Source organism: Dendropsophus ebraccatus, chromosome 10, assembly GCF_027789765.1.
Source record: "Dendropsophus ebraccatus isolate aDenEbr1 chromosome 10, aDenEbr1.pat, whole genome shotgun sequence".
Taxonomy (NCBI): domain Eukaryota; kingdom Metazoa; phylum Chordata; class Amphibia; order Anura; family Hylidae; genus Dendropsophus; species Dendropsophus ebraccatus.
The window spans coordinates 15138023-15162264 of record NC_091463.1 but is presented as its reverse complement, the minus strand read 5'-3'; the positions used below and the strand labels follow the sequence as shown (position 1 = coordinate 15162264).

Here is a 24242-nt window from a genome sequence, read left to right as displayed (position 1 = left end):
GCTTTCTATAGGAGTAGTCAGGGGATGGAGGGCTCATATGCTTTCTATAGGAGTCCTCCATTACCAACTACTCCTATAGAAAGCCTGTGAGTCCTCCATCCCCAGCTACTCCTATAGAAAGCCTGTGAGTCCTCCATCCCAAACTACTCATATAGAAGCCTGTGAGTCCTCCATCCCCAGCTACTCCTATAGAAAGCCTGTGAGTCCTCCATCCCCAGCTACTCCTATAGAAAGCCTGTGAGTCCTCCATCCCAAACTACTCATATAGAAGCCTGTGAGACCTCCATCCCCTGACTACTCATATAGAAAGCCTGTGAGTCTTCCATCCATAACTACTCATATAGAAAGCCTGTGAGTCCTCCATCCCTGACTACTCATATAGAAAGCCCATGAGTCCTCCATCCCTAACTACTCATATAGAAAGCCTATGAGTCCTCCATCCCTAACTACTCATATAGAAAGCCTGTGAGTCCTCCATCCCTGACTACTCATATAGAAAGCCTGTGAGTCCTCCATCCTCTGACTACTCCTATAGAAAGCCTGTGAGTCCTCCATCCCTAACTACTCATATAGAAAGCCTGTGAGTCCTCCATCCCTGACTACTCATATAGAAAGCCTGTGAGTCCTCCATCCCTGACTACTCATATAGAAAGCCTGTGAGTCCTCCATCCTCTGACTACTCCTATAGAAAGCCTGTGAGTCCTCCATCCTCTGACTACTCCTATAGAAAGCCTGTGAGTCCTCCATCCTCTGACTACTCATATAGAAAGCCTGTGAGTCCTCCATCCTCTGACTACTCATATAGAAAGCCTGTGAGTCCTCCATCCTCTGACTACTCCTATAGAAAGCCTGTGAGTCCTCCATCCCTGACTACTCATATAGAAAGCCTGTGAGTCCTGCATCCCTTGATTTTTTTTTTAATGAACTACCCCTTTAAGGCTATTTATTAAACTCACTAAAGTGCTGACCCCCTCTACAATGCCGCCCTATGCTCAGGACTATGAGTGCCTAATGGCGAATACAGCCCTGCATTCGCCTCAGCCCTTCAGGTCCTCATTGGCCTTTCTAGTCCAGCACTGCCCCCCTTCCCGTCAGCCCCCCTATCTGCCCCTCTGCTCCCTCCATTGCCCCCTGATCGGTCTCCATCCCCCCTGGTATATCACTGCCCCTCTGTTATATGACTGCCCCCTGTGTTGCCCCCTCTCTGCCCCTGTGTTGCCCCCTCTCTGCCCCCTGTGTTGCCCCCTCTCTGCCCCTGTGTTGCCCCCTCTCTGCCCCCTGTGTTGCCCCCTCTCTGCCCCTGTGTTGCCCCCTCTCTGCCCCCTGTGTTGCCCCCTCTCTGCCGCCTCTGTTGCCCCCTCTCTGCCCCATCACTGCCCCCTGTGTTTCCCCCTATCTGCCCCCCTGGTATATTACTGCCCCCTGTGTTGCCCCCTCTCTGCCCCATCACTGCCCCCTGTGTTTCCCCCTATCTGCCCCCCTGGTATATTACTGCCCCCTGTGTTGCCCCCTCTCTGCCCCCTGCCCGGTCCCCGTCCCCTCTGGTAATCACTGCCCCTCTGTTGCCCCCTCTCTGCCCCTCTGTTGCCCCCTCTCTGCCCCTCTGTTGCCCCCTCTCTGCCCCTCTGTTGTCCTCTCTCTGCCCCCTGCCCGGTCTCCGTTCCCTCGTCCCCTCCCCGGCCCCGCCCCCTCGGTGACCCCGCCCCCCGGTGTCCGGCCCTTTAAGGCTTGGCCTACGTGGCAGGCCGGGGAGTAGCAGCTGCTGTCCGGGGAGGAGGGGCGACACTCAGCCCGACACCGGCTCTGATCATGGGCAACAACGACATGATGGGCACCGCCGAGGACTTCGCGGATCAGGTGAGACACCGGGAACACGTCCCGTCCCTCCGGCGGCCACAGCGCTCTCCTCCCGGGGACACAGCCGGCGCCCCCCGGGTGCAGCACATGGAGCGGCCCGGAGCCCGGTACACATGGAGCGGGGCCCGGGCAGCGGTGCTGGGGGCCCCGACCCCGGAGGAGAGCACTGGGGAGCCGCACTGCACAGCCGGGGGCCTACAGCCCGAGAGCCCAGCGGGCCGCCTCCTCCTGGTACCGGGAGACCTGTCACCGCCTATAGGGGGCGCCACTGCCCGCACCAGCCTGCCACACAGGGAGACCATCACAGAGAGCAGAGACAGACTGGCATCCATCACAGAGAGCAGAGACAGACTGGCATCCATCACAGAGAGCAGAGACAGACTGGCATCCATCACAGAGGGCAGAGACAGACTGGCATCCATCACAGAGAGCAGAGACAGAGTGGCATCCATCACAGAGAGCAGAGACAGAGTGGCATCCATCACAGAGAGCAGAGACAGACTGGCATCCATCACAGAGAGCAGAGACAGACAGACTGGCATCCATCACAGAGAGCAGAGACAGACTGGCATCCATCACAGAGAGCAGAGACAGACTGGCATCCATCACAGAGAGCAGAGACAGACTGGCATCCATCACAGAGAGCAGAGACAGACAGACTGGCATCCATCACAGAGAGCAGAGACAGACAGACTGGCATCCATCACAGAGAGCAGAGACAGACAGACTGGCATCCATCACAGAGAGCAGAGACAGACAGACTGGCATCCATCACAGAGAGCAGAGACAGACAGACTGGCATCCATCACAGAGAGCAGAGACAGACAGACTGGCATCCATCACAGAGAGCAGAGACAGACAGACTGGCATCCATCACAGAGAGCAGAGACAGACAGACTGGCATCCATCACAGAGAGCAGAGACAGACAGACTGGCATCCATCACAGAGAGCAGAGACAGACAGACTGGCATCCATCACAGAGAGCAGAGACAGACAGACTGGCATCCATCACAGAGAGCAGAGACAGACAGACTGGCATCCATCACAGAGAGCAGAGACAGACAGACTGGCATCCATCACAGAGAGCAGAGACAGACAGACTGGCATCCATCACAGAGAGCAGAGACAGACAGACTGGCATCCATCACAGAGAGCAGAGACAGACAGACTGGCATCCATCACAGAGAGCAGAGACAGACAGACTGGCATCCATCACAGAGAGCAGAGACAGACAGACTGGCATCCATCACAGAGAGCAGAGACAGACAGACTGGCATCCATCACAGAGAGCAGAGACAGACAGACTGGCATCCATCACAGAGAGCAGAGACAGACAGACTGGCATCCATCATGACTGACTGGGGGGAGGAGGTGGGGGGGAGACTGGCATCCATAATGACTGATCGGGGGAGGGGGGGGCTGGCATCCATAATGACTGACCGGGGGGAGGAGAGACAGACTGGCATCTATTATAATGACTGACCGGGGACGGAGAGACTGGCATCCATAATGACTGACTGGGAGGAGGGGGGGGGAGACTGGCATCCATAATGACTGACTGGGGGAGGGGGGGGAGACTGGCATCCATAATGACTGACCGGGGGTGGAGAGACAGACTGGCATCTATTATAATGACTGACCGGGGGGGGGGGAGAGAGACTGGCATCCATTGTAGGGGCTGCACAAGGTTGGCACGTGTTGAGAATGGAGCAAGGTATAGACAAGACTGGTACTCGTGGTAGTGACTGGATGAGGGCATAGAGAGGTTGGCATCCCTTATAGTGACTGAGAGGGATGCGATGTGGCTTAGCTTCCTTAGTTATAACAGTTTGGGTACAGAGAGGTTGGCACCTCTTACAGTGAGCAGAAGAAGGCTGGCATCATATAGTGAAGGTCAGGACATCTTGTTTTTGCCCACCATATTGGTGACTGGTACATATAGAAAACACTATGCTGGCACCATCTTAGTGGCATCAGTGCTGAGCTGAGAGAGGAGTGCTGGAGTACTGATACCTCTAGGTTGGCATTAGATTAGATGCTGGGTACTGGGCACATGTGATAATCAGCAGGTGTCAGACTCCTTGGTTACACCATGCAGTGACTCAATGCTGATGCCCGATGTGCCCAGTTAGTTTCTGCATGTGTGCCACCCACCACAGCTGTGCCCGGGCTCTCTCAGGTATAGTAGTGCACGCTCCTATACGTGAGTGTTATCTACAGAGACTGAGATGGTAGATGAGTTATCACATCTGCCAGGAGTGGGTATGGTGCCAGTGTGAGTACATCATCGGCTGTGCCATGCTGTGCATATAGGGCAGTGATGGCCAACCTATGCTTTTCTAGCTGTTGCAAAACTACAACTCCCAGCATGCTAGGAGTTGTAGTTCTTCGACAGCTGGAGAGCCACAGGTTGCAGCTTAATTACGTGAATTCAGTGTAGTATACGGGCATGGGTCTCATGTGGGCATAGTATCAGGGCAATGATCAGGACCTTATTGGGAATAGTGCACAGGCATGGATGGGTATATAGTAGATAATGTGTATATATCGGGACCTTATCGGAAATAGTATGTGGGCATAGATAGGTATATAGTATCAGGACCTTATCAGTAATGGTATACGGGTATGGATGGGTATATAATATCAGGACCTTATCAGTAATGGTATACGGGTATGGATAGGTATATAGTACCAGTAATGGTGTACAGGCATGGGTGGGTATATAGTATCAGCACCTTATTGGTAATGGTATACAGGTATGGATGGGTATATAGTAACAGGACCATTATTGGTAATGGTATATGGGCATAGATAGGTATACAGTATTGGGACCTTATCGGTAATAGTATACTGGTATACGGGTATGGATGGGTATATAGTATCAGGACCTCATCAGTTATGGTATACGGGTATGGATGGGTATATAGTATGGATGGGTATATAGTATCAGGACCTCATCAGTTATAGTATACGGGTATGGATGGGTATATAGTATCAGGACCTCATCGGTTATGGTATACGGGTATGGATGGGTATATAGTATCAGGACCTCATCGGTTATGGTATACGGGTATGGATGGGTATATAGTATCAGGACCTCATCGGTTATGGTATACGGGTATGGATGGGTATATAGTATCAGGACCTCATCGGTTATGGTATACGGGTATGGATGGGTATATAGTATCAGGACCTCATCGGTTATGGTATACGGGTATGGATGGGTATATAGTATCAGGACCTCATCGGTTATGGTATACGGGTATGGATGGGTATATAGTATCAGGACCTCATCGGTTATGGTATACGGGTATGGATGGGTATATAGTATCAGGACCTCATCGGTTATGGTATACGGGTATGGATGGGTATATAGTATCAGGACCTCATCGGTTATGGTATACGGGTATGGATGGGTATATAGTATCAGGACCTCATCGGTTATGGTATACGGGTATGGATGGGTATATAGTATCAGGACCTCATCGGTTATGGTATACGGGTATGGATGGGTATATAGTATCAGGACCTCATCGGTTATGGTATACGGGTATGGATGGGTATATAGTATCAGGACCTCATCGGTTATGGTATACGGGTATGGATGGGTATATAGTATCAGGACCTCATCGGTTATGGTATACGGGTATGGATGGGTATATAGTATCAGGACCTCATCGGTTATGGTATACGGGTATGGATGGGTATATAGTATCAGGACCTCATCGGTTATGGTATACGGGTATGGATGGGTATAGTATCAGGACCTCATCGGTTATGGTATACGGGTATGGATGGGTATATAGTATCAGGACCTCATCGGTTATGGTATACGGGTATGGATGGGTATATAGTATCAGGACCTCATCGGTTATGGCATACGGGTATGGATGGGTATATAGTATCAGGACCTCATCGGTTATGGCATACGGGTATGGATGGGTATATAGTATCAGGACCTCATCGGTTATGGTATACGGGTATGGATGGGTATATAGTATCAGGACCTCATCGGTTATGGTATACGGGTATGGATGGGTATATAGTATCAGGACCTCATCGGTTATGGCATACGGGTATGGATGGGTATATAGTATCAGGACCTCATCAGTTATAGTATACGGGTATGGATGGGTATATAGTATCAGGACCTCATCAGTTATAGTATACGGGTATGGATGGGTATATAGTATCAGGACCTCATCGGTTATGGTATACGGGTATTGATCAATAGGTCAATATGCCAGGCACCTCTCTATCTGTCCACCTCCCAGTATAACAGTAAACCCCCCCAAATCTCGCCCTATGTGTGTGCAGGATGGCCGGATTTCCCGGTGTGACTCTCTGACACCTTGCACACTCTCTGCGCTGATTTCCATACTGGTTGTATGAGTGTGCGCTCCTGTGCGGCTCCCATGGGGGGTGGCATACTGCACCAGGTTATGGGCCGGGGGTGGAATCTGCCGCCTGTCTGTACCTGTCCTGTGTCTCCTCCTTTCCCAGGGAGTCGGCTGTTTATTTATCCAGTGTCTTCTATCCCTTGTGTGGATTTAATTTACCGTATATAAGTGTTTGCTCTAATTGTACGTCTGGGAAGGATTCCCTACTGCTTATTTATAGTAGATGATGCCAGCCGGGCACTGGGTACAAGATGGGTAATGGTTCATGACAACCACAGCCATGGCCTTAAAGGGGTTGTTCACCCAATTTTTTTATTCTTTCAAATAAACTGCTGCCAGAAAGTGCCAGAGATTTGTCATTTACTTCTATTAAAAATCTCTTCCAGTACTTATCAGCTACTGTATGTCCTGCAGCAAGTGGTGTATCCTCTCCAATCTAACACAGTGCTCTCTGCTGCCACCTCTGTCCATGTCAGGAACTGTCCGAAGCAGTAGCAAATCCCCATGGTAAACCTCGCCTGCTGTCCAGACAGGAAAGAATCCACCACTTCCTGCAGGACATACAGCAGTTGATAAGTACTGAAAGGCTTGAGATTTTATAATAGAATTAAATCACAAATCTTTGGAACTTTCTGGCACCAGATGATTTGAAAGAAGAAAAAAAATTTGGGCGGATAACCCCTTTAAAGGGGCTTTCCAGGAATTTAAGAAAGTTACAGCTGGAAAAGTTCCATGGTCCCAGCTGGTCCTGAACAAAGTGCATCATACATGTGATGCTGCAGCCAATCAGTGGCCTGGTCATGGAGGTCTGCGACCAGCTGCAGCATTGTATTCCTTGTTGCAGTACCTCGAAGGACTTCATGGTAGCGCCAGAGCAGTCAGGGATTTACGGGTGAGTAATGGTTATTTCCCCCTCGACATGACAGCACCAACCAGAGAGAGAGAGGGACCCCGCCTCCCCAGGGACAGGAACCTGAAGAGATAAAAGAGCAGGCCCTCCTCTTCCTCCTCAGTGGTTTCCTGTCCCTGCGGGAAGCCTGAAGGAGTAGGAGACCGGAGCTCCCTCTATTCCCTGGGGCTGTAAGCTGAGGGGGATGCTCTAGAGGCCGTAGTTCGGCCTAAGTCCTACTCACCCCGGAGACTGAGGAGACATCGGGATCGGTTCCCAGTCAGGCCGGACGCAGTATCGGAGCTCCGGGGAAGCGCTGTGGCGCGCCGGAGGGTCCGGAGGATTGAGGCCTAGTGTCGGAACTTCCGGAAGTGACGCGCGGTGACGCGTCTGGAAGTTCCGGAAGCCGCGTCACACGCCGGAAGAGCGCCGGATGCCGGAGGCTCTTCAGTGAGGAGCGCTCGTGGTGTCATAAAGGCGAGAGTGTGGCGCAGGCAGTTGGGGGTGAGAAGGCCGGTCACGAGACGCAGCGATGAGTGAAAGAAAGGAATCGGAGCGGACGGCAGAAAAACCCAGGGTACCAGGGGGCTGAGGGTCACTCGGAGGTAAGACAAAAAATCTCTCAGGGAGCTGACAATATGGTGTTTTCTTAGGAAGAGGAGGTTAAGAGGTCCTCAAAATCTACTAAGAAAGAATGTAGGATTTGTAAAGTCAGGTTACCGGCTGATTTGGATCGTCCTACATGTGACTCCTGTGTGAGCAAGATGGTGTCAGCAGAAGTCCCTAATATGTCTACCTTGCTAGCATCCATGAAGTGAGTGATTCCTCTGTTGTTGCCCAGTATATTGCTGGTGAAAAGTCAGCACATAGCTAAGGCGTTTTTTGTGTTTTTCCTATTTTTAGGGAGTTGATTAAAACGGAAATCCAGAACTCTCTAAAAGTAGTCCCACCTGTGGCAGCCCCTCTGGTTGTGGAGGCTGCGGGCCCCTCGCATGCAGGTGCGGGTTATTCCGATCAGGAGACGGATGGGGCAGAAAATAATACCTCTGAAATAGAGGAAGCTAATGTGCCAGAGGAAGATGCTGGAGGGAAGCCATTGTGCCCCTTAGAGGATGTGGACTTTTTAGTTAAAGAGGTCCGAGCTACTATGCAGCTGGAGGAACAAGTAGCGCCTAAGTCAATCCAAGATATCATGTTTGGGGGGCTAGAGGAGAAAAAGAAAGTAGTCTTTCCAGTCCACAGAAGCATATCAGCCCTTATTAAGAGGGAATGGTCCAAGCCTGATAGAAAGGGGTTTGTGCCCAGAGCGGTAAAAAGGAAATACCCTTTTAACGACTCAGAAAATCCAGGGTGGGTCCATCCCCCAAAAATAGATGTGGCCATTGCCAAAGTCTCAAAAAAGGGAACTCTCCCGTTTGAAGATCTGGGCACCTTGAAGGACCCAATGGACAAAAAAGCGGAGGGGTTCTTAAAGAGAGCTTGGGAAGCCACAACAGAGTCCTTTAAGCCGAGTGTAGCAAGCACTTGTGTAGCTAGGGCTATGTTATTATGGTTGGCACAGATGGAGGAAGGGCTGCAGTCTGGCGAGTCTAGAGAAAATCTGTTAGCATCCCTGCCCAGGCTAAAAAAATCAGCATCCTTTTTAGCGGATGCGTCTGCGGATGCCTTGCGGTTTTCCGCAAGATCCGCAGCCCTATCCAATTCAGCCAGGAGGGCCATATGGTTAAAGAATTGGGCCGGAGATGCTGTGGCCAAGACAAAATTATGTAACATTCCCTGTGAGGGAAATACATTATTTGGTTCGGTGCTAGAAGATTTATTAGAAAAAGCAGGGGACAAAAAGAAAGGTTTTCCCTCTACTTATCAACCAGGAAGGTTCCAGTCCTTTCGGGTACAAGGAAGGGGAAACTTCCGGGGTCGAGCTGCAGATAGATCAAGAGGAAGAGGGGCATCCAGAGCTAGGGGATACCTCTTCAACCAGAAATCGGACATGGGGAAGAAGCCAGCCGGCCAATAATTCAGAGCAAGTAGGAGGCAGATTGAAGTTTTTTTTTTAGTGAATGGGAAAAGATCTGCGGTAGCAGTTGGGTTCTCAGTTATATTAGAGAAGGAGTTAGTTTTGATTTTGTATCATTACCCCCTACCCGGTTTTTGGTGACAAGAAGTCACATGGGAGAAATAGGTCAGAAGACCTTAGAGGGGGAAGTTATTTCTTTGATAAATAAAAATGTCCTGGTACCAGTGCCAGAGGCTGAAAGGTGTCATGGCTTCTACTCTAGCCTTTTTTTGATCCAGAAACCGGATGGCTCCTATAGAGTTATCATTAATTTAAAACCATTAAATAAGTATCTAAGATACCAAAAATTTAAGATGGAGACGGTCAAGTCTACGGTTAATTTACTTAGCAAAGATTGTTTTATGGCATCTATTGACTTAAAGGATGCCTACTTGCATGTCCCTATACACTCACAATTTCAGAAGTACCTACGTATTGCTATATGTATAAATGGTTCTTTGTTTCACCTTCAGTTCCAGGCTCTTCCCTTCGGCATAGCGATAGCACCCAGGGTGTTCACCAAAATCGTGGCAGAGATGGCAGCGCATGTCAGGGAAGGGCCAGGTCTGTTCATCCCTTATTTAGACGATTTTTTGTTGGTGGCTGAATCAGCAGAGTTATTACAGTCACTAGTAGATAGAACTTTAGCCATCCTAGGTAGGCTGGGATGGATTGTAAATTATGAAAAATCTTTTTTGTCTCCAGCGCAAAGGAAAAAGTTTCTGGGGATCGTTTTAGATTCTTCTGTTCAAAGGTCTTTTCTGCCAGAAGAAAAGATCCAGAAAATACAATCCACAGTGTCGCTGGCAGTAAGAAATCCCAGGCTCACAATCAGAAGGGGTATGTCCTTGCTGGGGTTATTTACGGCAGCTATTCCGGCAGTCCCATGGGCACAGACACACTCCAGGCCCCTTCAGACATACCTCCTAGATCTTTGGGACGGATCCCCGGGAGGGCTAGATAGATCCATAGTGTTGACAAAGGAGGTTGTGAAAAGTTTATCCTGGTGGTTGAAGACAGAGCATCTTTCAGTGGGGTTATCCTGGGTCAGGAAATGTCCTTTAGTCATCACTACAGATGCCAGCCCCTCAGGTTGGGGAGCCCACTTAGGTAGTTTGGATTTTCAAGGATCATGGGATAGTTCCTTTGAGGAAAGATCATCAAATTTTAGAGAGTTGGCAGCAATCAGTGAGGCTCTTAAGAGGTCAGAGGAGTATATTAAGAACTCAAATATTAATGTGCTTACAGACAACTCCACAGCGGTTGCCATAATAAACAGGCAGGGTACCACAAGAAGTAAGAGTTTATTGAATCTGTCTTATAAAATTTTTGCCTTTGCAGAAATAAATCTCCTAAGCCTCTCGGCTGTCCATCTAAAGGGATCGCAAAACATAAGGGCGGACTACTTAAGCAGAAATCGTTTAAAACAGGGAGAATGGAAGTTGAGCCGACAAATCTTCCAAAAGATTGTGCGTCTGTGGGGAAGTCCGGAGGTGGATTTATTTGCAACCAGGGAGAATCGGCAGATAGATCGGTTCTACTCACTGTCCCCCATGGACAAGCCGATGGCGGTGGACGCCCTGTCACAGACATGGGGGTGGGATCTAGCGTATGCCTTCCCGCCAATAGCCATTCTCCCAAGGGTGTTAAGGAAAATCAGACAGGATCAAGCGAGAGTCATTCTGATCGCCCCGTTTTGGCCGCGCAGGGCCTGGTTCTCAGCCCTCAGAGATTTGTCAATTGCGGATCCGTGGGTGCTGCCAGAACTACCAGACCTACTATCTCAGGGCCCGATTCTGCATCCACAAGCACAACATCTACACTTGACGGCTTGGCTCTTGAGAGGATGATTCTTAAGAGCAAGGGGTTATCAGATTCGGTAATTTCTACCTTGCAGCTGAGCAGAAAGCCGATTACCTGCAAGATTTATTTCAGAATCTGGAAAACTTTCTTTAATTTTGTGGGAACAAGACAGTTAGATTTTAGTAGTCCAAATATAGCGAAGATTCTTGATTTCTTACAGAAAGGGTTGGAGAAGGGGTTAAAACCAGCAACCCTGAAAGTACAGGTGTCTGCGCTAGGGGCATTGTATGATCAACAGCTAGCCAGACATCCTTGGATTATGCGTTTTTTTAGAGCTTTAGTAAAAATATGTCCCAGGGTAGTGAATAAAACTCCTCCATGGGACCTAAATGTGGTCCTAAATGCCTTAATTAAAGGGCCCTTCGAGCCATTGACGAAAGCTTCCCTTAAGATTTTAACGTGGAAAACAGCCTTGCTTGTGGCAATTACTTCAGCCAGAAGGGTTTGTGAGTTAGTCCACCTGTCTAGTTCAGAACCTTACACAAGAATACTTTCAGATAGAATTATCTTTAAACCAGACCCCTCTTTTTTACCGAAGGTAGTCTCTAATTTCCACCAAACACAAGAAATAGTCCTCCCATCCTTCTGTGATAATCCCAGGAATGATAGGGAAAAAGAATTTCACTTGCTGGATGTAAGGAGGACAGTGATTAAGTACTTAGAAATAACAAAGCAGTTTAGAAAGACAAATTCCCTGTTTATACAGTTTGCGGGTCCTAATAAGGGTGATAAGGTGTCTAGGGGGACCCTAGCTAGGTGGATTAGGCAGGCTATATGTATGTGTTACTCGTCTTCTGGTCTGTCTCCTCCTCTCTCTGTAAAGGCCCACTCTACTCGGGCAGTGGCCACCTCCTGGGCCGAAAGGGGAGACGCCTCGCTAGATCAAATTTGCAAGGCGGCAGTATGGTCGTCACCACACACTTTTTTTCGTCACTATCGGTTAGATCTTTCTTCTGCCTCGGAGCTTGCTTTTGGGAGAAAGGTGTTACAAGCGGTGGTCCCTCCCTAAAATTCCATCTCTGGTATTCTCTCTGGTTGGTGCTGTCATGTCGAGGGGGAAAACGGAAATTACTTACGGTAATGATGTTTCCCGGAGTACATGACAGCACCATGGTATAACCCACCCTTTTCTTTTCTTTTCTTTTCTGTTCGGCTTCTGTTGGCACTAGGGTGTTCACAGGGTGTTAATGTCGGAATTGGTGATAGGGGTACGGTTATAAGAGGTTGTTGTAACTAATAATTCAGGCTCTCTTTGGTCTCGGAAATTCACTGAGGAGGAAGAGGAGGGCCTGCTCTTTTATCTCTTCAGGTTCCTGTCCCTGGGGAGGCGGGGTCCCTCTCTCTCTCTGGTTGGTGCTGTCATGTACTCCGGGAAACATCATTACCGTAAGTAATTTCCGTTTTCTGTAAGCAATTTTCTTAAAATCCTGGAAACCCCTCTAACAGCGCCACCCTGTTATCAGGTTGTTTGGGGTATTACAGCTTGGCTCTATTCACTTCAATGGAAGTGAGCTGCAATACCGCACACAAACTAAGGTAAAGGGTGGCGCTATTTTTTCGGATAACACCTTATGTACTGCATTTGGTCCTGACAGAGTCAGATAAAGATGGTGCATGCCGTATGATACATCACCACTGCTCTAATACATTCACAATCCTATAGGTGGAATAATTTGCGTGTCACGTCATCGCTAGAAGTAGTTCCGTCACCCTTTCTATCTAGAGCAGCGGCTTTATCTGTCAAGGACTTCAAGGGTTAACACATGTCACTAAATATTTATCCCTTATCTGTGCTGACGCCCGGCAGATGTTCATCATGGCGGTTTCCTGGAAACCCACTGACTCACAATCACCTCCGCTGCGTTAATGAGGCACTTTCTAGCACTCGCTTAATTTTTAGTATTTGCCGTAAAATAAAGAGACTGTATTGAGCGACACAGCGGGTGCCAGGCGGCGGATTGTATTTACATGGCTCCGGGTAATGGTGGAATCGGGGATGTGAGATGGGGAGCGCAGGACTGGGAGCCATATAGTGTGAGGTAGCCAATAACATGGCTGCTCAGCTTATGGGGCAGAGTTTCTAGTTCCCCAACCTGTGGCTCCTGAGCTTTTGCACCACTACAACTCCTCTTAGGCTGTCAGACATGATGGAGGATGTAGTTTTGCAACAGCTGGAGAGAGGGTTCAAACTGTCTTTCTTGCCCCTAGCAACCAATCACTGCACAGATTTTAGTTTTCAGGATTTTAAGACGTGAAAGCTGTGCTGTGATTGGTTGCTATGGGGAACTAAGACGAGAACTGTCTTTGGTTGCTATGGGGAACTAAGACGAGAACTGTCTTTGGTTGCTATGGGGAACTAAGACGAGAACTGTCTTTGGTTGCTATGGGGAACTAAGACGAGAACTGACTTTGGTTGCTATGGGGAACTAAGACGAGAACTATATTTGGTTGCTATGGGGAACTAAGACTAGAACTGACTTTGGTTGCTATAAGGAACTAAGACGAGAACTGTCTTTGGTTGCTATGGGGAACTAAGACGAGAACTGTCCTTGTTCCACATAGCAACCAATCACAGCACAGCTTTCATTTCTTAAACTCCTAAAAAGTGAAAGGAGTGCTGTAATTGGTTACTATTGGCAACAAAGAGCACTGTGAGAAATAAAAGCTGTGCTCTGATTGGTGTTTTTCTTACCCTATCATAGCACAGCTTTCACTTCTCACAGTGCTCCCAGTTACCCATAGCAACCAATCACAGCATTCCTTGTATTCCATAAACTCCTGGAAAGTGAAAGCTGTGCTGTGATTGGTCTAGATGGAAAGTTGTCTTTGTTGCAACCAGTGTTACCCAACCTCTGCTTCTCCAGCTATTGCAGAACTACAACTCCCATCATGCCCTGACAGACGCCACTTTTTCCTCTTAGACCTGTGCTGTTGCCCGTGGAAACCAATCACAGCTCTGCTTTTAGTTCTCCAGGGCGGTATAAGAAATGAAAGCTGATCGCTGATTGGTTGCTATGGGTTTTCTGCTGTTTTGTTAGATGGCTGACAGACATGTGATGCTGCCATTGCTGGGTTTGTCATCCAGTATTCCAGTCAGTATCGTCATACAGAGTCGCAGTCTTACATTGGTGGCAACATGAACCAGGAGGCTCAGGATGAGCACAACTGCAAATCTGCTCTTCTGAATGCCAGACTGCCCCTTTAAGCCCATTGCCTCCATGTGTCTATATGTAGTCTGAGGTCACGTTCTTCTCTCCTTCTCTTCCAGGCGGCAGCGGTCAGTGTTAGAGGCCGTCCGAGTGCTAAGTATTAGAGCCTGCTGCATGCCAAGTGTGTCTCCTGTCACCCACAACACCCTGCAGATGATGAAAATAGCCCAAACCCAGACCCCCTCCCGGCCTTGAAGTGGAGCGATAATGTGACGCGCATTCCTCTGTCTGCCCTCCAGGGGTGCTGTCGCACTCCTGTATCATTATAACTAGATAAATAGCTGCAATTGGGCCATGAAGTCTATTAGTGAGGGTTAAAAAAGAGAATTTCACATTTTTGGCAATAGCGCCCCCTTGCCCATAGGCCGTGTCTGGTATTGCAACCCAAGTGGCATCAATGTTTTGTTGTGTGTTTTTCTTTTTTTCTTTGTAATCTTGTACATCCCCTTTAATATCTGGCTTCCCCACCATTACCTCAGCATTAAGCAGGGTGTCAGATGACAGCCTTGATGACTGTTTCCCCTTGGTTGGGGGCAGGGCACGGGCATACTACACACTGGTGGACATGCCTACAGCACTAGTAAACCTGTGTTCTATTTCCTTGTCATGGTGGAAGGTGATCCGTCCGGCCTGGAATGTCCTGACTGTGTAAGGGGAATCTCGGCTTTCATGGGGATTGCCTGGTACCATGGAGCCACCTAACCTTCTGTATTGCAGCTGCTTGGAGTGAGTGTGACCCTTGTGTGTGTGCATGACGTACAGCCCATTAAACCGGTTCTAGATAGAGAGGAGTGCAACGATAGCATGCAGCCCATAGGCCGTATACATGGACTCCCTCCAGACTCCTTAGGACTGTAGCCAACTTCTTCAGCCACTGGACGATCGGACGTGAGTGCGCTTATCTTTAGGTCTAGATATCTGTAAGATTCACCTAATCCGAATCTAATGAATTGGTTGTCAGCTTGTAGTGAGTGTGCTGTGAGACTCACTCAGGACTATGTTATTCCAGACCTCTCCTGGTGAGTCCACAAGGATACGTGATCTGTGGGACCCCCACCCATCAGCTGATTATCACCTATTGTCCCCCTGGCACCCTGGAGAGGACACAGCCTTAGGGTGTTATTACACGGGCCGATGGAGGCCTGATAATAACAGTAAACGAGCGCCGATCTGCTAGATCGGTGCTCGTTTACTGGGCCTATTACACGGCCTGATGATCGTTTAACAAGGACTGCATGGACATCGTTATCGATGTCCTTGCTAAACTGGCATACATTACCTATCCCGAGTCCAGGGCTCCTCTTGCGGTCTACTTCTCTTTGGGTCCCGCGCTGGAGCTTCAGAGCGGCCTGTCTTAACTGACAGACCGCTCGGCCAATCACTGGCTGCGGTGGTCCCGGCCTGTGATTGGCTGAGCGGCCTGTCAGCTAAGACAGGCCGCTCTGAAGCTGCAGCACGCGGGACCCGGGGAGAAGAGGAGCCCTGGACCGTGGATAGGTAAGGTATTTATTTTGCAAATCGTCAGCCGCGCACCGCTGTTACACGTAGCGGTGCGCGGTCGGTGGCCGACAATTATAGGTCAGAACCTATATCAAAGATCAGCCGATGACAACGATTATCGGCTGATCGTTGTGTTCGTAACACGGAACGATAATCGGCCGGATAGCACTGATTCGGCTGAATATCGTTCCGTGTTATAGTACCCTTATTCTTCCCTTTATATATGATGCATACTTGTATATATGACATAACCGACCCTCTTCTCTCTGCAGTTCCTGCGGGTTACGAAGCAGTACCTACCGCACATCGCTCGCCTCTGTCTCATCAGCACATTCCTGGAAGATGGCATCCGCATGTGGTTCCAGTGGAGCGAGCAGAGAGATTACATAGAGGCCACCTGGAGCTGCGGCTACTTCTTGGCCACCATCTTTGTCCTTATTAACTTAATAGGGCAGTTGGGTGAGTTACAGTACTGTCAGGTTACTAAAGTTTGAAGTGACTTTAAAGGAGGACTCCGGAGAAGAAGAAAAATGTTTTTTATATATATATATATATATATATATATATATATATATATATATATATATATATTTGTTGTCAAAAAAAGTTGTGCAGATTTGTAAATTACTTTTATTTTAAAATCTCCAGTCTTCCAGTACTTATCAGTTGCTGTATGTCCTGCAGGAAGTGGTGTATTCTTTCCAGTCTGACACAGTGCTCTCTGCTTCCATGTCAGGAACTCTCTAGAGCAGGAGAGGTTTTCTATGGTACTATGGTTCTATGCGACTGCTCTGGACAGAGCAGTTCCTGACATGGACAGAGGTGGCAGCAGAGAGTACTGTGTCAGACTGGAAGGAATATACACCACTTACTGCAGGGCATACAGCAGCTGGTAAGTACTGGAAGACGTTATTTATTTATTTTTATATAGAAATAATTTATAAATCTGTATAACTTTCTGACACCAGTTGATTTGAAAAAATATTTTTCTCCGGTGTGCCCCTTTAAGGCATTATGCATCATCCAGTTGTAAACCTTGATATAATCTGTCATGCAGTAGCCTTGATGTTGAGATCTTAGGGCGGCCATGGCTGAAGTGGCTCTTCAGCCATGGCCATGGAGCTTCAGGGAGATCAGATTCCATGCTGCCTGTTCTAGCGTCTCGTCTGCAGCCTGTATTCTGCTGACACATGGATAGTAATGGTGCAGATTTCTCAGCCCTCCTATGTAATACACTTGTATGCAAATATAAAGTACAAAAAGATCTGCAGATCAGGTTACTGGGAAGGGACATGTCTCCTGTTCTGTAACGCTTTTACATTGTCCTTAATCTGTATTTGTATCCTCCAGGTGGCTGCATATTGGTCCTGAGTCGTAACTTTGTACAGTACGCCTGCTTTGGATTGTTTGGAATCATAGCAATGCAGGTGAGAACCTCCTAGGCCCCTGCTAGAGGCCACTTACTGCATTTTTTTCCCCCTTCATTGACAACCTATTAAAAAGAGACGCTGCCATAAACTATAATATATAGTATATAATGTCCTTGTCACTTCAATAAAACCTTTGACATGTTGCACAGACATGTGAAAGTTTTTGATCAATCGAGCCAGGAGAAGAGCGCAGCTGGGCACTTCACCCCACATATCTCTGTAGGAGACGGGCTTCATTGTAAGTTTAGGGAGACCGTCTCCAGGAAGTGAAGCGCTCAGCCACTCGCATCACCTGACTCTAACAATCACTGGGGGTCTGAACACCCCGACCATTTTAAAACTTTTGACATTTCTGTGTGACATATCAAAAAGTTTGTGAAAGTAACAGGGACTTTTTACAGTGCTACAGCTGTTCATATAAACTTTTGACTTAAAGGGGTACTGGTGTCAGAAAGTTATACAAATATTTAAATTACTTCTATTAAACAATCTCCAGTCTTGCAGTACTTACCAGCTGCTGCATGTCCTGCAGGAAGTGATGTATTCTCTCCAGTCTGACACAGTGCTCTCTGCTGCCACCTCTGTCCATGTCAGGAACTGTCCAGAGCAGTATCAAATCCCCATAGAAAACCTCTGCTGCTCTGGACAGTTCCTGCATGGACAGAGGTGGCAGCAGAGAGCGCTGTGTCAGACTGGAAAGAATTTGTATAACTTTCTGACTCCAGTTTTTTTCCCCTTGGTGGATTTCACCTTTAATGCAGACTTGTCAGAAGTTTACATTGTATTGTTTCAGTCCTGAGCCCTGCTGTGATCATCGATTACCAGGGGGACTTCACGGCAATGCTCTCCACTCACCAGCCAGCAGGACAATCTCACTTGTTCCATTAAGGCCCTTTTACACAAAGATTATTTGACAGATTATCTGCCAAAGATTTGAAGCCAAAACCAGGAACAGACTATAAACAGAGATCAGGTATAAAGGAAAGCCTGAGATTTCTCTTTTCAATTCCATTTCTGGCTTTGGCTTCAAATCTTTGGCCGATAATCTTTCTGTGTAAAAGGGCCCTTAGAGTCAATAGAAGGAACAAGTCAGATTTGATTGACAGCTAGAGATTGAGGCACACTTTGGGTTGGGGTGGTCCTAAACTCCCCCCAAAATATAGCATATTTGGGATCGACTCAAATCCAAACCCGGTTCGCTCATCTCTAATCATGATCCTGTTGGGATGATTAGGACCCCACAGAATGGACCTCTTTGGGATCCATTACCCACCTCCTTGCAGTCAGTTTTTTGTGGATTGATTTGGGTTATATTTTATTATATATTACAGTGATATTCAGCTTTGTGTAATCTGTGTTTTCTCTCACCGCAGACTATTGCATACAGTATCCTGTGGGACCTGAAGTTTTTAATGAGGTAGGTGCCCATCAGGAGATCCTATAAAACACAACCACAGCTATAGTCATGTCCCACGATGACCTCCACCTTTTTTTTTTTTTTTTTTTTTTTTTTTATATATATATATATATATATATATATATATATATATATATATATATATATATATATATATATATATATATAGTTTTCTTTCCCTATCTTTGTGTATTTATACAAGCTATTTTCAAACTAGAATCCAAGGGAGAAAAATTATATATATATATATAAAAAAAAAAAAAAAAAAAAATAGGTCTGGCATCTGGTTCTTAATGGGGCATAGTGATAGCATGGAATGGGGAGCTGAGCCCACAGCATCCTCAGCAGGGGTCTCATCTGTCATGATCACAGGTGTCAAACTCCGGCCCTCCAGCTGCTGCAAAGCTACAACTCCCATCATGCCTGGTATAGAGCTTTAGCTTTGGCTGCCCAGGAATGATGGAATTGTAGTTTTGTAACAGCTGGAGGGCCTGAGTTTGACACCTGAGACTCTATTGGTGCGCCAAAGTGTCCTTCATCTTTTTGTCCACAGAGTAGAAAACTAAACAAACTCCTAGATAAACCTTCCTATAATGCTGGCATACTGTATGGTTATAGTAGAGGGCACTGCTGTTCATGGCTATGTTCACACAACGTCGAAAATAGAGAAAAGGCTTTTGCTATTTAAAAAGACGTCTGTTTTTGCCGCAATTAAATTGACTTCACTGCAATGCATTGAAGTCAATGGGATGACGGACGTCCAATGCACACAGTGTATAAAATAATGGATGTTGTCTGTGCGGACGTCCAAAATAATGGTCATGACAATTATTTTTGGACATCTTTGGCCAACCGCAGACATCAGGCACAGTTTTTCTTTTTTCACTGTTCTTTCACCGTTTTTACTAAGTTCAATGGACTTTTCAATTAAAGACACAAGCAAAGGGCAACTAGAATAATGTACCAGCAGCCACCATTGCACTAAGGGGAGGCCAGACTGCTAAATGACATCCGTCATTTTAGACTCATTTTAGACTTTTAACCCCTAGACCCACCAGGACGTTACTGTACGTCCTGGTGTGGCTAGATTAGTTCAGAGGGGGGTCGTGCGGCAACCCCGCTATGAACCGTCACAATCCCGGGTGCTATATGCAGCCCGGGACCACAGCTATTAAAGGGCACGGTCTGATCGCCGTGCCCGCTAATTTGGCATTTAGATGCAGCTGTCAAAGTTGACAGCTGCATCTAAATGGCTGCTGTCTCCCATCATTGGTGGTGTAGTGGGGGGATTGCCCCTCCGCGATGTGATCGCGGAGGAGCAATCTCCGCATCTTTACTCGGCTGGGGTCGGCGCCGTAATGGCGCTGATTCCGACTTGGTATTCTATTGCTTTCGGCTGCAGCGGCCGAGAGCAATAGAACACAGATCACATGGATCTATACAGTATATCTATACTGTATAGATCTCTATGAGAGATCACAGTAGTGATATTAGAAGTCCCTCAGGGGGAATAACCCTAACACCAACCCCAGGGGGACTTCTAGTATCTGTGTAAAAAAAAAAAAAAAAAAAAATTATTAATAAAAAATAAGGGCTCATCTGGGTCTCTAGGTGAAAAAAGGGTTTAATGGAGCTGTGAAAACGTAGTGTGAACATAGCCCAATACTGCAAATCCCTCTTCCTAATCCTAGTGCCTCTTAGAATTCGCACAATGCCCTCTGTGTGAAAGCCTCCTGTATTTGGAGTAGAACAGGCTGCAGTCTACCCCTGGCCAGACCCTCGCCTCACCCTCTCATACACTGTACACTGATTCCTGTGTAGTCTGCGTCCTGTCCGGTGTGGGAGGACCTCAGGGGCCAATCACTGTGCAGGGAGGATAAGATTCCACTGGACGGGGTAGAGTAAAATCCCTTTTTGTTAGCTTGCCCCTTTTATATAGATTTCTTTCCAGCTATCGATTGTAAACTAACCGGAGTTCATGTTCTTTCTCCTCCAGGAACCTTGCTCTAGGAGGAGGACTCTTACTACTTTTAGCTGAGTCTCGGTCGGAAGGAAAAAGCATGTTTGCTGGAGTGCCCACCATGGGCGAGAGCTCCCCGAAGCAGTACATGCAGCTTGGTGGGCGCGTGCTGCTGGTCCTCATGTTCATGACCCTGCTGCACTTTGACGCAAGCTTCTTCTCTGTAAGTCTCATGTCACGTTATGCTGACCTTATCCGCTTTACCTGGTCACTTAGTAAATGCCACTTGTCACTTATTTCTCTCCTCCCTCCCCTCTTAGATTCTACAGAACATGGTGGGCACAGCCTTAATCATCCTAGTGGCGATCGGTTTCAAGACAAAGTTGGCGGCCCTGACCTTGGTGGTTTGGCTCTTCGCCATCAACGTCTACTTTAACGCTTTCTGGAGTATCCCAGCCTACAAACCCATGCACGACTTCCTAAAATACGACTTCTTTCAGACCATGTCTGTCATCGGCGGACTTCTCCTAGTGGTGGCCTTGGGACCCGGTGGGGTCTCCATGGACGAAAAGAAAAAGGAGTGGTAGTCTGTGCCCTATACCTCACGTGGAGTCGTGTAGAATGTCCTGGATGAAGCAGAGTCCTGCTACAACATCTCCCTCCTCTTTCCATTCTTTTTTTTTTTTTTTTTTTCATTATTATTATTTTTTTTTTTTCTACTGTCCCCTTTGTTTTCCACCACTGGAGTCCTGCGGTCTGCCAATCCCGCAGCAGTGCACTGTAGGAACCATCCTCCACTGATCACACCAGCTGGTTGGAGTCGCCTGATTCAGAGAACATTACAAGACTCTGTACCATGCAGAATGCAGTATACTGATTGTCGCTCTGCTTTACGTGTTTTTTAACTGTATTTTTTTTCCATGTGGATTTCAGAGCCAGACACCAGTACACTGACCACAGGGCTCGGCCTCTGGCTCTGAAGCCGTTCTGTAGAGATTCACATAACCCTGGACTGGGGTTCTGTGTGTGCAGTACTGGGATGACAGCAAGTGTAGATCCTAGTTTTCCTGTTTGGAGTGCAGTTTTTTTTGTTAATAATTTAATACTATATCTGCCAGGTGTTGGCGCTATGTACTTTTTTTTTTCTTCTCCTCCTGGACTCTGCATGATTCCCTCATCACTGGTCAATGGAAGCCTGTGCTGTGATGTCACATAGTCTTAAAGGGACACTAAATCTAAAGTATGACTTTATCTCGATTTGCTGTGCAGTTGAATGCAATCTACTGTTCCCTGTTGTCAGCCATTTCCTATTAGAGATAAGCCGACTGTAGTGTTCCTTCAAGGGATGACCGACTGGGTGCCCAGCAGAATGTCTTTCCCATGGATTCCTGTATATCTGCAATGATGAACCTCCAGAATGGCCGCACAGTGCTACATTGTTAGATTGATTTCTCTTTTTAGGTTGATTGGCCCCTTAAAGCCGCTATCATCTCTTATTACTAAGCACCTTGGTTAGAAATGGTCAGGCAAAGTCTGGCCAGGTAGCCATTTGTATAAGTTGCCAAAACCAAATTTCTTGCATAGAAGTGTCTCGCTCGTTCACGGTCGTCTTCTTATTGTCCCTGTTGTTCTCGACATATTGGCCAAATATGAAACCAGTCTGAATTCTTACGTTTCCTCTGTTTCGTTCATTGATCCACATATAACTATCCATCCTATCCCCATCCTTCTGTTTTTAGGACTTCTGTCTCATACAGCTTCATTACTGAGCCAGTGTCTGGACTTTTTAAATGCATCAGAGGGGATAAGAGTAAGGTGCATTACAGGGCCACCCAGAACATGAAACCTATCAGCTGCTGTTTACACTGAGGGGTTATTTAGGAGGTTTTCATTATATTATGGGGTCACCTCTATCTGTGGGCACAAGATAGGGATAGAAGGACTCATCTCTATAGAGTGAAGAGCGCCTGTAATCTAAGACTCACTCTGAAGACTAATGGCTGTGGCTTGCTCCCATAAAGGTGACTAAACACCTTAAATAACTGGCAGACAAACAATTGTTTGGTCATCAGTTCTCTCTCCAGTCCTCTCCATATGCAGGAACGTGCTGTGTCAGTACAGTAGCTCAAACAGTTTCTGAGCTCCGGGCATCATAAGGATACATGAAGGCCAGAACTCCAAACTCTATTTCCTAGCACATTGTCCGTTTTAAGGCTGAATTCACACGTCCGTTGTTCTGTCTGCAATTGCGGGGAGAACATAGAACCAATGGTATTCAATGGCCCCGTTTACACGTCTGTATGCGAGTACGAGGCCGTGTAAACGAGCGGATCACTACGCTAGTGAAGCGGCAATGTAGTTCCGTGAAACACAGAGCTCTACAGATGCACATTCGTAGCGCGGGCCGGGTCCACGGTCATGGGCTGCACTACAGAAGTATGAATATAGCCTAAGGATTGTGGGAATAGGCCCTAACAGACACAAGTCCCGGCCTGATTGTCTGATGACCCAAAATGGAAGCATTGTTGATTCCTATGATACTGTGATCTAGGTTATTAGGCGCACAGTCAGGATGGGAACTTGTGTCTGTTACGCTCCCCTGAAATGGATTGTATTCTAATATCAACTATAATTTTCATGGTTGCATAGTTTGTGGTTGGTTAAAACTGCCCTTACATATTAGGCTATGTTCACACAACGTATATTTTTGTAAAACCACGGCCCTAGTACAACGGCCCTGATTATTCCGAGAATATACGTTACCTTTCCTTCTATGGGATCCCGGCCGGAGCGTATACTGATAGTATATGCTCCGGCCGGGATCTCTAGCGGCGCCGCAAACAACTGACAGTTTTCTGTGGCCCCTATTCATTGAATAGCGACCATAGAAAACCATGTCAGTGCACACTTTGGAGCGAGCGGCCATAGCGTGCAGTGGAGAGTTCTGATGCGGGCACACAAGGCTTTTCTAGCCTCATAGCTGAGTTAATGCAATCCTAATGAACCAGGCTTCAGCATCACTGATCCCTACAGTGCTGTTATGCAGGACGTTAGCAGCTCCTGTAGTTGGGTGTGGATCTATAGGCTGCATATACATCATGATGTCACACCTACTCTAATATATGACAAGATGGTCACCCTGATGGGGCAGGTAAAAAGTGGCAGTGATAACAATAGGTACTAAGGATGTAAATCTGTCATTGTAAATGAGCACAGTGCCTCAATAGACTTCTATATGGGACACCTTCATTTATCTCCATCCACTTTTTACATGGCCTAATATGGCGCTGATCAGCGAGATCAGTGCTTGTTTGCAGTGCCTTTGGGAGGAATGAGTAATCGGGCTGCACGAACAATCACTGTATCGTTCCTGTGGCCATTTGAGTATATTGCTATCGGCCGCACATCTGCTGTTTACACAGGGAAATGTGCAGCCAATAGAAAGATTTTAAAGCCCAGACAAAACATACGATCAGACGAGGATCGGACGTTTTTTGCTCCTCAGTTGCACACTGGGAGGGTTATCGGTTGTGTTTCCAGAAACTTTAGGCTCTGTTTACACAATGCTGTGTCATTGCAGTTCAGTTTGGGAGGGGGTAGTGCTGCATTTTTGCAGTACTGCAATAAAAGCGCATTGCATTAAGATGCACATGACCAGTT

The 24242-nt window shown here is 47.3% G+C and overlaps 2 protein-coding genes across 3 annotated transcripts; both read left to right on the top strand.

The window, feature by feature from the left end:
* The first annotated feature begins 1715 nt into the window (after positions 1-1715).
* On the top strand, positions 1716-22253 carry SURF4 (surfeit 4). 2 transcript variants are annotated; one of them, XM_069986351.1, is made up of 6 exons: positions 1716-1857; positions 16048-16234; positions 17126-17202; positions 18579-18622; positions 20619-20805; positions 20903-22253. In XM_069986351.1, exons 1-6 carry the CDS (start codon positions 1810-1812, stop codon positions 21167-21169), a joined length of 810 nt encoding a protein of 269 aa, XP_069842452.1. In that variant the 5' UTR covers positions 1716-1809; the 3' UTR covers positions 21170-22253. The 2 variants fall into 2 exon arrangements, with proteins under 2 accessions (XP_069842452.1, XP_069842453.1); XM_069986352.1 differs by lacking the exon at positions 1716-1857 and adding an exon at positions 13890-15163.
* Positions 7217-9165, top strand: LOC138803043 (lamina-associated polypeptide 2, isoforms alpha/zeta-like). Its single transcript, XM_069986870.1, has 2 exons — positions 7217-7961; positions 8051-9165. Exons 1-2 carry the CDS (start codon positions 7912-7914, stop codon positions 9162-9164), a joined length of 1164 nt encoding a protein of 387 aa, XP_069842971.1. The 5' UTR covers positions 7217-7911; the 3' UTR covers position 9165.
* Positions 22254-24242: the final 1989 nt, after the last annotated feature.

What these genes read in the sequence shown, in the direction of transcription:
- SURF4 (XM_069986351.1), top strand. Translation starts at nt 1,810, where the DNA reads ATGGGCAACAACGACATGATGGGCACCGCCGAGGACTTCGCGGATCAG. An exon ending in CCGAGGACTTCGCGGATCAG is followed by an intron (nt 1,858 to 16,047) that starts GTGAGACACCGG and finishes TTCTCTCTGCAG; the next exon opens with TTCCTGCGGGTTACGAAGCA. An exon ending in TAACTTAATAGGGCAGTTGG is followed by an intron (nt 16,235 to 17,125) that starts GTGAGTTACAGT and finishes TGTATCCTCCAG; the next exon opens with GTGGCTGCATATTGGTCCTG.
- LOC138803043 (XM_069986870.1), top strand. Translation starts at nt 7,912, where the DNA reads ATGGTGTCAGCAGAAGTCCCTAATATGTCTACCTTGCTAGCATCCATG. An exon ending in ACCTTGCTAGCATCCATGAA is followed by an intron (nt 7,962 to 8,050) that starts GTGAGTGATTCC and finishes TCCTATTTTTAG; the next exon opens with GGAGTTGATTAAAACGGAAA.